The sequence below is a fragment of the Sturnus vulgaris genome, chromosome 1 (genome assembly GCF_052056855.1).
Source record: "Sturnus vulgaris isolate bStuVul1 chromosome 1, bStuVul1.hap1, whole genome shotgun sequence".
NCBI classification, from domain to species: Eukaryota; Metazoa; Chordata; class Aves; order Passeriformes; family Sturnidae; genus Sturnus; species Sturnus vulgaris.
In genome coordinates, this window is record NC_142243.1 from 31451498 (window position 1) to 31465134 (window position 13637).

Below are 13637 nucleotides of genomic sequence, written 5' to 3' on the forward strand. Positions count from 1 at the left end.
TAGTAGCAGTGGATATGATGACCACTACACTATTCCAGAGGCTGCCAAATGTTGAATGCAACCACCACAAAGCAAGACAGTATGTTTGAACAGAGACCAGCTGGAGGAAACGCCAAAGATGACATCAGGATAATATCTAGAGAAGGAAATGCTGCTAACATCCAAGAAATAAAGACTTTACATAAAAGAACAATGATTCTGAAATAAATGGTGCAGTCAATGGGAAGGGATTAGAGATCCCTAAGATTTGGCCTCTTGGAAATTACTTGTTCAAATCCCCACCCTTGATAAGGATTAGCCCATGAGATGTGTTTTGCATCTTCTGCCTAAATACTCACATATTTGAAGTGTATCTCTCTATTCAGTTCTTAAAACCCCAAATTGCACTCTAAATTGCACACTCAGCAGGCATTCCCCATTGATTCCAACCACCTCAGAGATGACTCAGAAAAGTAGGTTGTTACAGAAATGTGAAACTTCCATCAATCCCATGGCAGCAAACAAGAACAGTCTTCTTGGGGGTTGGTACTTTACAGGTTCTAGCACCTCAGTGAGATGAAAACTTCCTCCTTTGAGATGGAAGGCTGGCAAGCCTTTGTTAGTGGCAAGCTCAAATTTAAGACGATGTCCCAAGCACTCACATATACTCCCCGACACAGTCATCACAAAAATCTCTCAATCATTAAACAATTATCAAGTAAGTTAAGCCTAAAGAGTCTTGCAAACCTCAGGCTTTCCAGACATCCTGCCTATGGAAGTCACCAGAGCAATAGACTAGTCTAGCTTTGCAGATTGCAGTTTTCTCTTCAGATGTCCTCAGCTCCTAAAATAGTGCTATGTTATGTTACAGGCACTGGGATAACTCTTCAGGTTGGGTCCCCACCTGTTTATTATAGCAGAGTTCATTAATCTGAGTGTTTAAGTTGTCTTGCTGCAGGTTTAGCAGCAGCTGAAGGAAGCCTTGGAGACTAGACACCAGTAAAGTTTTTTCCAGACCAGTCCCAAAACTTGCTTTATGCTCCCAGGTGCAAGCAGTATCTGCTGCTTGGGCTAGAAAATGGAGGACGACTGGGAGCAATCCATGGCACATCATTCAGCCATGTTGGTGTTTATAAAAGGCAGCATTCCATGACTACGCCAGCCCCAGGATAGTGGATTTTTTTTTTTTTTTAACAACCATAGAGGGCTACAGTTATGATTTGGAATACAAAGGGTGGGAATGAAAACATGCAGAGCATCCCTCCTTGGGAAGCAGTGCAAAGGGTCAAACAGAACAACAGCCCCCTGTGCACTAGCGAATGTAAGAACAGCCCTTTCTCATGTTCTTTACAGACAAATAAGGAAACTGCATTGGGGGCTGCAGGGAAAGCAAGAGGCCACGGAAGTAATCCTGGAACTGGCAAACAGACAGCAGGAGCAGCAGCTGGGTACAACTACAACAACATTGTCCTTTTATGTTCTGTGAAGCTATGCCTGCTAAAACACAAGCCTGCAGGGCTCTGCAACTCTATCGTTCTCTGAGATGGGCCAGATTGGAACTAGAAAAAAAATACAAACCCCAGCAAATCCAAGCACCCAAACGGCAGAAGGATGCCTTCAGGTACACACACAAAGCTGTACATATGCACAATCAACATCCTATACTTCCTCATGCCAAAGGCAACTGAGTCTGCTAAACAAGCTGGTAAAATCCATTAAGGGGCATCCCCCTCATAAACCTCTGGGAAACATAACCCCTAAAGTCTTTCATTTTGATGAAGTTCTGTATTATACCGGATTGATAAAGTCAGAAGAAAATGGTAGGTCCACACTTGAAGGAGTGGAGGGCTGCCGGGCAAGGTTTATCACACATCTTTATGATGGCAAAAAACCGAAGGCACAGTTACTTTGTTCTGTCCCTGGGATCCAGTTAACCCTGGCTACAGGGCAGAGCCTAATTGTTTATTTCCAAAGGAGTTAGGATAAGGCAGAGGTGAGGGGAAGCTAATCAACCTTTAAATACTTTACCATCTGCTAACAACCAAGCAAGTAGTGGTTTAACATTTGCTTTGAGGACAGTTTGCCAGCCCCTCTGTACAACAAAAAGACCAGGTTTAGGAACAGCGTCTCTGTGATGTGAGGGAGAAAGAGCAAAGAGATTTTAAAAAAAAGGTAATACCTAGGAGAATGTATACAACATCTAACGATTCACATAAGGAGTGCTTTGCTCTTACAAAAACCAAAATATAATGCATATCAATAGTGAAAGTATCATTGTTTTCCAGCAAGATTGTGAGCTTACAAAATAAGATGAAGCAGACTATAAAGACTGGCAGCTGACGTTCCCCAATCTGTGTGTGATAAACATTAATGAGAAAACTTATTCTGGATCCAATATTTGACCTTAAAAGGCCAAGGAAGGATCCTTACTACACTGCCTATGAGCTGGTTTAAGTAAATTACACCCATATCTAGCCCAGTGCATCTGTGGAAGGAAAACAGCCACAGCCTCTCTCTGCACTAAATATTAATGTCTAGGCAGACAAAAGCAGCACTAGGAACACTGTAATAATATCACTGGCAGACACTATGTGTTTCTTTGGGGCACTGACACATCAGTACTTGGAATATGCCTATTGTCCCACATTAAACTAATGACTTGTTCTGAGATATTCCTCTGGGAATCACAGATGTTATTTATCTTTTCAGACATTTAAAAGGATTAAAGTGTGTTTATTCTCAGTAATCTCATTTGTAGAGAAAGATATATACAGGCATCAGGAGTATGCATTTTAACCCTATTGGGGATGACCAAATACATAGCGCCCTTGGTAGCCACCTACTCTCCTCTTCAGCATTCAGGACCTCCAAAAGTCTCACCAGCCTGGTCACTTCCATTAAAAGTATCTGAATTGCAGGTTACAGGCACTTCTGATAAACTACTCCATGAGCTCTTGGTGACAGCAAGCTGTGCATCTAGCCAAGAGATCCAGCTGGAAATTAAACTGCATGTCAAGTAGCCCTATTCATATAAAATTGCTCTAGGCTGGAATGAAATATCTCTGGTTGAAGACAAACAAGTAGAGCACCGGGCGATACGGTGTGCCCTCGGCTATAAGGAAATTTATAAACCATTTTTATGAAACAGACGTGCCAAAGTACTGGGCTGATGGCAAAACGAGTAGCTGGCTGGAGGTGAGGTGCACCGCAAGCATCCGGATGGATACAGGAACAGCTGCAGGCTACGAGGGATGGCAGCCCTGCCTGCAGAGAGACGGTGCCGTACAAAGCCCGCCGCCGCCTGCGCTGCCCCGCCGGCAGCCAAAGCCCAAGGTAAACGGGTTCAAGTTGCTGCCGAGGGGCTCCGCTACCGCCAGTGACGCTCCGACAGCTCCCGGTGCCGCGCCGCGCTCGGGGATTCCTCCCCGCATCGCCCCGGCTGCACGCCCGGCTGGCAGCGGCTTTCGGCCAGGGGTGCCCGGGAGCGATCCCCGCGCCGCGCCGCTCTGCCGCCACCGGCACCGGCACCTCTCCCCCATCCCCGCACCGCCACCTCCCCGCCAGGCTCGCTCCTTACCCGTCTCTTTGTCCTGGGCGGCTTCCAGGTGCAGGTCACTGAGGAGATGCTCCAAAATCTTCTCCGGCGTCCCCGACACCACCACGTATCTGTCGGAAAGCAGAGAGTCCCCGGAGTCATCCTCGGTGGAGGACTGCGAGCGGCTGCTCCACTCATCTTCCTCGTCCTCCTCGTCGATGTACTTGAAGTAAGGCACGTCGAAGGTGGGCAGCGGCCGCTCCCCGCCGCGGCCCGCCAGCGCCTCGGGCACCCGCACCCTGCCGCTGCCCATGGCACCCGCTCCCTGCGCGCCGCGCCCGGCCCCTAAGCTCCCCCCTCGGGGGCCATCGCCCTGCCGGGGCCCCGGGCCGCCGCCCCGCCCGCCGCCGCCGCCGCCGCCGCCGCCGAGCCCGGCCCGGCCGGCCCAGCCCCGCACGCCCGGAGCCGCGGAAGCCTTACCTCCCGCGCCGCTCGGGGGCCGGGCTGCGTGACCACACCTTCCGCAGCACCAGCGCCGCGCCGGCCGCCTCCCGCGCCCGCTCGCCGCCGCCTCCATCGTCCACCTTCCGTGCGCAGGGCGAGAGGGACAGAGAGAGCGCGGTCAGTGCCCGCCGGGACCGGGGCTGGGGCTGCCATCCCGCGCCCGGGGGGACCGCTGCCGGAAACCTAAACTGGGGAGGGGGCTCCTTGCACCCCGGAACGTGCTCCCTTTGTGAGCTGCATTGGGCTCCGTGTGTTGGATTTTAATTCACAGAAGCCAGTGGGAGGGGGACTTTGAATATGCGGGTTTCCGTGTCCCCAAGGTGATGGCTCGTTTAATTCCTAGACAGTCAAACAAAGCAGGGGACAGGTAACAATAGTCTGAAAGCGGCAAGTGCTCCCGAGCACGCCAGTAATAGGGAGGCAGAATACACCTTCTGTAAAGCTTCTCTCCTGTACTTCAATAAAGGCGGTAAAAACAGTGGGGCAGGCATGTAATGTGTGCCTCTGAGCATCTCCTAAAATACTCCGTGAACGGATCTCCCTTCTTTTCAACAACTTTTTAACTTGGGAAACAAACACCCCCGCAGAAAGTTCAGCCCAGTGACCGCCGCGTGTGTGAATCTTAGCTAAGCTGCGGTTTATACATCGACTTTCTCCCACTCTGCTCCCTGAAACTGAAGAGAGCTGAACCATCATCCATTTGTGCACACGCAGCCCAGATCCCCAGCGCAGCCAAAGGCAGCTGACTGAGCAGTGCGGGAGATGAGGGCTTGCTGCTGACTGAGCAGGGCGCATTGAAACACGGCGGCTGCCGGAGAGCGGCGCGCAGCCCCCTGCGAGATCCTCCTGGCAGAGTCAGCCACCGGAGAGTGTGCGACACAAAAGAGGCTGCTGTTTCAATGCAAGTATGGCCCAGTAGGTGCTGTTCCTCTAATTCTGACCCGGTTCAATTATTTTGTTCAGTATGTCAAACACACATATGAAGGCCATACATGTACTACTCAAAGAAGAGGAAACAGCATTTGTGCATCAAGTGTACAGTATCCGGCAGTGAAAAAAGGACCTCAAATGGGTTAAAAATTGCTGAGGAACAGAGCTGCCTTGGCAAAACAAGAGAGAGAAACCACTTTATGATTCCTCTTTCTATTATTTTATTTTTTATTCTAAGACCCAGTGAATCTGACTGCTACTTCTGGCTGTCACTGTGGTGCAGGCATGCCCAAAGATGCAGCCCTGAAGAAGTTTTCTTTATCAGTAAAGAACATGTAGAATTGATCTATTAAATTTCTGCAAGGTCAGACATACAGGTACTGAGCCAATTAATGTCAGATATTCATTGTAACACTCCCAGGAGACATTACTGAGCAGCCACGTTACAGGAATACTGATGCATAATTGTAATCTTCCATTTCACTGGCCGTGGTTTTTTGTTGCCTACATATTTGAAAAACTGCAATGAAAGAAGCATCAAAAGAGAAGGAGAGGAAGAACGAGAAACAGGCACAGCATTAAAGCAATTCAGTAAAAGGGAGATTTATCCAAACAAATAAATCGCTCAATTTCTCTGTCTCTTCTCTGGCATTTCCATCCTCTAAAATAGCCCCGATCCTCATTTCCCTGCTCACTGACATTCCAAACTGCAGCACATATGGAGAATGTATGTGATGTATGGTGCTGTATTTGTACAAGCCATCTATTTCCTCATAGATGGGAATGGATTTTAAGCACACTCAGATACATTACATACATGAGCAGCTGGCAGCAAGTCAACAGGGAGCACTGGGAGGGTGAAAGCTCTCTCATACTGAAAGGACATTAACAATGGTTGGTGTGGAAGATGGTGTTTCCCTTTCAGCATTTCACAAGGCAGAGATATTTTCAAAAAACCTTTGGAGTAGGTGTTTGCAAATTTATAGCATAAAGTCCCCCAATGCTAAGATTTTCATCAGGCTCTTCCTCTTGTCCTTACCTCTTTTAGCAATTTCAAGGAAGAGAAAAATCAATCTATTTTATCAGGTAAGACAAAAATTGGGCAAAACTAAGGCCCAATTGGTTCAAGTTGGATTTTCATTACCTAATAAATATTTTCCCCCAAAAAGGAGAGAAATAGAGAATTTCTTTATTTTGCTATCTTATGTCAAAAACAATTTCAATTTAAGGGAAGAATTACTATTTCATTAAACCTCTACTTATACATGGTATATTTTTGTTTTCAGTCAGGCCCTTTAATCATACAACAAGCCACGACAATTATCCTGAACAAAGGAAAGCACAAAGGCAAGTCCTACATATTTTCACAAGTTCCGATTTCAATACAGATATTACTCTAAAATGACATCAAGGCACGCTTCATTTATCAGAATCTGGAATGGTCCGTGAAATAACTCTTGCTGGAAGAAAACCGGGCTGCTCTCAGCATGCTCCGTCTAAATCCAGTGACAGATGAGAAGGAGGATGCGAGGGGCCCCCAAGTGACAGCAGCGTGTACTGAAGGGCAAGGCAGCACCCTAGCCGAGTTCCTCAAAGTCAGCAGGCTGACTCAAGAGACTTTCTCATCACGCTTCCAATTAACAGCAGAGCCTTCCAGCAGTTTTCCAGACCTTCACACAGCCTTGCAACCAGCACCGGCCATGCAGGGGCACAGAGGCACAGCATCACTATCTCTCATTTTATGGCTGGGCAGGAGAATCAGGGCAGAGAGGCCACCACAGAATCCCAGTTCGCTTGGGATTGATATTAACTTTGCTCCAGTGCAGTGGGTATGAAATTACTCCCAGCAGCCTTGATCAGAATACATTTGGACTTGAGGTGGGACACAAAGAGGTAGAGCACCAAAATGCCACAGAGGTAAACTGCCATCTCACTTTACATGTGGCCTTATGCACACTCTCCCTGTCTCATCTGCACCTTCAAAATCACCATTCACATCCTATTAGGATGTTATAATCAATCCATGGTACACATTACCCATCACAAGGAAATTTAGCTAGCTCTGCATCTGTCAGCCACTATATTTTACATTTATTACACCTTTTAATTAATCATCTCTTGATAGCTAAACACAGCACTATCAACCTCGATGTCAGTTCCCAGCAGGAGTTTTAAGTAAACAGCAAGGTTCTCTGGACTCAGTGGATCTTCCAACCAATATTATAGCCAATTTTCCACTCCTCTCATCCATCTTCCTAATACTGAGGTAAGACATTTATCTCCCGGGTAATATATTTTAACAGCAGACAAGTGCTACCTTTATTTTCAGCATGAAAGGAACCCTGGGGTGGTATAAATATTTATATGCTTATAGGAATGAAACAGCTGGAAGTCCTTGCTTAGCGGGCCTCGACTTGTGAGTTACACTTTGCATGAGCAGGAATATGACTCCCTGAATTAGCACAGAGGAAGAAGGAAGCAGAAGGAACCTAATGGCAGTGTTGAAAACAGCTGCAGTGGGCTGGCTTCCTTATGGGAGACATTCGTTTTCTGGGTTATTTGCAATTGGCAGGGAAGAACCCAATCTCTGGCCAAAGCAACTGATAACTTTGGTATGAAGGATATTTCTGTGTTCCTTGAATTCCTGAGTTTGGCCTTTTAATTAATTAAAAGAGGATCCAACACCCAGAATGCACTGCCTCCTCTCTTCCTGTAAGAAACCTCCATCGCTAGAAATAGGATTTAAAAGCTGCTCTATTTCCCAACAACTTTTTAACAGAAAAAAACCATTATGCTCTGCAATAGACAGTATATTCAGAAGCCTGCTTCACTGAAAAGAAAACCCATTTTCACATAATTTCTCCAGGACAGGACAACTGTGCAAATATTATTTTCTATATCTATGTTACCCATTACTGAAGTGCCTGTTATATTGGAGTGTCCCTAGCCAGCAGTGCAAACTATGCACTTCCCAATGACAGAACTTCTGTCCAACTTCTCTTCATCTGCTTTTTTAAAAAAGGGATCAGACACAGAGCTACCCCAGCCAATACCAGATCCAGACGGATTCAGACACTGCCAGTTTCTATGGGTAAAAAAGTAATACAAGAACTAAGAGATAACCTATAAGACACCTACAAACTTAATAGAGCATGGAGAATCCAGTGCACAGACTGATTTTCCTGCTGCCAAAGAACCAAGCAAAGGCAAAGAGAATCTTCTTTGGGCAACATGCAACAAAGCAAACTTTACACAGGCTATCTGCTTCAAAATCATATTAAATAACAAAGAAATTGCCTCTTCTAGAAGTTATGGAGGGCAGGAACATTTTGTTTTCCTAATTTGGTAAAAACTGACTCAACACAATCAGATAATCACTTCTGCCTCTGTGTCTTTTGATGCTGGTGCCAGGTCGTGCCCTTGAGAGGTACGGGAAAAGGTGTACATAGAGGATTCCAGGGCTGTTTGTGTTCTGAAAATGAGACCGCTCCCCTCAGTGAATCTAAGGAGCTTCCCTGTGCACACAGGAATACATCCATGTAAGCAGTGTGAAACACAAGAGCAGAGTCGGGAAGTGGGCTCAAAACAAATGTAGAGAAGCTTCCCCTGCCATGCAGGGAAAGTTCTCAAATTGGTGACAGAGCCTGACAAAAGCCACAAAATAATAAGATCCTAATTGCAAAGACTGATTGTTTTGCTGTGCAGGTGTCTTTTTGTTTGGATATTGTAATATCTCTGGTATATACTATCCATGCAAAAGAAGACTTACAAGAACATGAAAAAGACAGAAAAGTCAAGTCAAAAAACTGAGAAACATTGACTGGTAATCTTTGTATTATCTAATGTAGTTCCTTTGACTAAAACACTTTTTTTTTTTTTGAAACTCTATCCTGCTCCATCCTTACACCTCTTCCTCGTTCAGCATATGTTGAGACTTAACATTGAGACTGGGTCCAAGCTAAGACAACAAGCCTTTGCAGTGTGGCCTTGAGGTCCCCAAACCTGCCCACTGAGGACTAGGTTGGACATACCAAAAGTGACAGAGTTAAAATCTCCGTCCTGGCTCATTACATCCTACAAGCACATTCTGGTTGTAACAGCCAGAAGCTGCAGCTGTATAGAAAACTCTTCACAGCTCAGGCTGAAGCATGAGCTTCTAGAGCCTTCACATACTAACCTCCAGAGCTCTAGAAACTCTTTACAGAGCTTGTATAAACTGCATTTTTTGGCCTCTAACTCAGGTCATATTTGGGCAAACACGAAGATGACAAAAACACCCCAAAGGGATTTCAGAACCCAACTCAGAATAATAAGGGCATAAGAGCTTTTCAGAGAAATACTGCCAATTATTTTTTTTAAACATAGCAAAACAGTATTTACCCCTAACTTCACTCTTAGCTGCTTCTGAAAAATACTGGCTGCATTTTTCATATAGAATTACATAGGCTGACACAGAGACCTTTCAGAATAAACAGAAAAGATGCAACAACTCCTAGAAGCAAAGGAAAATGAAGTCTTACAATGTGAGAAATTTTCTAGTTCTAATAATAGACAATGAGGTGAGTCCTGGCTATAAAATATAGGCACATTTATACTGTGAACATAAAAGAAAGGCGGGGAGGGGGGGAAAGAAACACAACAAAACACATTCTATTAACAGATCTAAGGTACACTTTCAGACAGCTTCTGTCAAGACTAAAGATGATCACCTTCTTACACTTCACTGTGTTTCTCCCTGGAATCTGTTATTGTGGAAACTGCAAAATTAGATCTAAAGTCACCAAAGTACAGACTCGTGCAAAAATTATTCTTCGCAGGCTATTCCCTTTCATTTGACAAAAAAATGGAAGTGAACAGATCACAATTAACATGAAGGTGGATGACAATATCTCTGATCTCTGTGGATAATCCATCTCAGAATATGTTACTGCATTCCACGGAGTTTCAAGAGAGATCAAAATCTGTATTAAGATGTTTGATTCGCTTTCAGCTACCACAGGAGAAAAGCTTTCAAAGTCACCAGTACAGCTCAACCCCACTGTGTAAGGAGGAGACCAGTATTTCTTCTGCAGTGGTAACCTCTCTTTATTTTAGAAAGATGAGAATAAAAAAATAGTTAAAGTCAAGTTAATATTGTTAGTAGTTAATAGTTAAAATATCAAAACATGAAACGTTTTCAATGGGACTTCTTGTTTTGTAGTTGCAAGTTCACCACTTTTTCCAAATATCTAGGGAAAGATTACCTTACAGGACTGCAGGACCATCAACAGAAGTTTGTCATATGGCAATTTTTAAGAATAATTGAAAAAAGTTACATAAAGCATTACATTATTTCATTTCATTACAAAACACAGTCATAGAATATACATATTGCATTTTATTATTTTTTTCTGATGTCATGATCTTTTCTCCAGTTCTCTGTACTTTAATATTTTTGTTTTCCCCTCCAGTTGTTAAATCCTTTAATAAACGTGGGCTAATCACCATATGCTGGTAGAAATAAACTAATGACATAAAAATGCCTCGCACAGTGATTTTGTTTTGGTACTCAGTGACTTCTGAGCAGTCTGTAAAACTATAAACACTCTAAATTTTTAACCACAACCTCCCTCCAGGAAAAGGCATCCAGGCATTGTACCAAAACTTCCTAGTGGTCTCACACTGAGTCTCACAGATGCACAGCAACAACATGCGGCTTAACACAACCTCCTCTGAATTTATCATCTACACAAATGGTGATAAAATGGGCACAAGCCACAGCACAGGGGAAAAAAAAATAAAAATCCTTTGTTGCTGAAGCCACTTTTGAATACTGTGTCTGATAATGTGCAGAACAATCCCTTTTAGAAAAACTGTTGGCGCTGTCATCTGCATACTGAGCATCCACAGCAAAGGCAACGTTAATAACAAGTTATCCTTGTAGAGGGGTCAAAAGGACAGTGCTGGTAAGACAGAGATGACAGACAACAGGCATCAGGGAAAAGATTAATATCCCTACACAGTCATACATCAAGGAACACAATTTTTGCCTGTAATCCCAAAACTGCTGAGAGTAGGATTATTTCTGCTTTCTCTATTACTAAGAAGAAAGAAACCACTCATGGGAATAGGGCACTGCTAAATGCGAGTTGTTATGTGAGCTGAAGGGCTTCAGTCAGGTCCTAAAGGAAAAAAAACCCCAAAATCTCAGTTTCATGATGTTCCCAAGCAGTGGTATAACTACAAGCAGGGTGGGGGGTTCATTGTTCAGGCCACTTGAAAATATGAGAAAAGTTTATGTAGTTAAAGAAAGGCAAAAGAAGTGAAAAAAGAAGAACCTCATGAAGCTTTTCATAGCATTATAGGATTGTTTATGTTGGAAAAGACCTTTAAAATGAAGTCCAACCACCAGAAGGTTCACAATTAAAAAGAAAAAACCCTTACTATTCTTTGGAAAATAACAGAAGCATAAAATCCATGACTGAAAACAGGAATCCTGGTGTACACTTCCCTGTGGTGTGATGTTCAGTGGTGCTGAGCTGCAATACAGCTGCAGATACACTGTTTGGGCATGCAAGAAATGTCCTAAATGGAAGCTAAATTGTTCGTACTCCTGACTGGCCCCCAATTGCCTCTAAATATATTTAAGGTGAGAACACTTTAAGGATTGGGCTTTAATGAAAGGAAGCAACACCTCTAACACATGAAAAAAGGGCACATTTTCAAAAAAAACCCAAAAAACCACATTTCTGATGACACAACCACTGAAGTAATATTGTCATAACCTTAGCACTCCCCAACTCAGTCACTTAATGAGAAATGTCTTCTCACAGCAACTGAAGGCTATGCATTTCAGGTTTCCCTTTCTTGGAGCCTACTTCATAGCTATTAGTGGGTAAGTTTGACAGCCTGACAGAGAGCTGCCACCTTGGCAAGGACAACTGAAGAGACCTTCTCTCTGCAACCATACAAAAACGGATGGGAAAAAAGAAAGGGGAAGGGAGTGAAGAGAGACAAAAGATGGGATGATGGTATTAATACTGCTAACATTCTCTCACAGCTGGCAGGACAGCATTTACTTGAAAAAATGTCAGTATATGGAAGAATTGCAGGCTTAGAGCATTTGAATTTGTAGAAAAACCTGCACCACACCAGGGCAAATTAACATGACTGTAGAACAAAAGGGCCAGATGCAAACCATCCCTTCCAGTGGCCTTGCAGTTAATGTGGTGGGGTACAGAACTGTAGGAAATTTCCCAATGAAACCTTTTCTTTTCACTGAAAAAATATGAATTCAGTACAACTGAAGCTGTGCCAGAACATGTCAGTTTGAACAGAAAGTAGCCAGCCAGGCTTCTCCCACTGCCTGCACATACTGCCCACCCCAGGCTGGCAGGGCTTCTGCATCCCTTGCCACACAGGAGCTCAACAGGCCTGGAGGTTCAGGTCCCAAGGTAAGTGTCAGGAAAATTCAGCTTGCCTAAGAGAGTTTTGCAACTGTGTTATTTTCACCAGAATCAGAACTGTTTTTCTGCCAAGAATGTAAAGTTTCCTTCAAGACAAAAGCTCAAAGGCCAGATGCAAGTATATCCTTTGTGAATAGAATAGAATTAGAATTAAGAATAGAATAGAATAGAATAGAATAGAATAGAATAGAATAGAATAGAATAGAATAGAATAGAATAGAATAGAATAGAATAGAATAGAACAGGAGTACATAAACGAAACAACAGTTCAATCCCCCAGCTATCTGGGGGAGACTCTGGAATATACTGGAACAATGTCTTCCAGTGATGTCAGTGGCAGTGGTTCAAGACTTAGCTGCAGTGAAGAGCATGAGGGAAATCATATTAAAACTGCAGGACTTATATTTCAGCCAGGAGGGGGGGAGGAGTGCCAAGGCTTCAAGGAGGACTGCAGATTTAACCTGGATACCCTAGGACTGATAACATATACTTCTATTACCATATGGCTGAGGGAAAGAAAAATGGACTGCGCAGATATACAGAAATTATACTTGAGAATAATCCTAACAACAAATGGGTGAAATTCTAGAAATTACTGGCATATTAGGGGAAATAGATAACAATTTGATTAACATCTAACAGGGCTGGAATTTGCCTTCTCTGGCAGCCCCCATACAGCTTTCACTCAAGAATGAGAACTGCAGAACGCAGCCCACTAACATTAGCAGATTTAATTTATTAATGTAGACTAATATTCACCTTGGTAAGGACGTGTACAAAGGCCTTACAACCTTTATAATGGAAGCAGAGATAAATAAGGTCTCCTGAAGGAATGGAAGGGAGATGGCAGTAAATATGTGACACTGTCAGCCTTATATTGCTCTAATTACCAGTTCTGAACATATACACCTTGTAAGCCAAACAGACAAGACCGATGATGCCTTGTCTTTCACTCTAATTTATACTAGGTGTGTAGCAAAATATTATTTTAAAAAACTCACTTATTCCCTTACTGTCTCTTAGAGAAACCTTTGTCTCTTGACTTATTTCTTGATGCTGCCAATGCCATCACTCCAATAAAAATAAAATCAAATAAAATTTGTACACTATTCCCATTATAAGCCATAATTCCAAACCAGGAAGGTTAAAACTTGCCTATTGCTGCTCATTACACTTATCACTGTAAGCCATATATCTTTTTGTTGAAGTGTTATGCTCAAGGAAGGATGCAGATAATTTTTCAA

The 13637-nt window shown here is 43.6% G+C and overlaps 1 protein-coding gene across 1 annotated transcript in view; it reads right to left on the reverse strand.

Annotated features, from left to right (window-relative positions):
- RAPGEF5 (Rap guanine nucleotide exchange factor 5) overlaps positions 1–13637 on the reverse strand; it is a 156538-nt gene that overhangs the window by 57996 nt on the left and 84905 nt on the right. The window contains exons 10-11 of the mRNA XM_014893578.2: positions 3995–4098; positions 3557–3645 (exon numbers count right to left, since the gene is read on the reverse strand). Coding sequence (XP_014749064.2) covers positions 3557–3645; positions 3995–4098 — 193 coding nt within the window. The remainder of the gene's footprint in view (positions 1–3556; positions 3646–3994; positions 4099–13637) is intronic.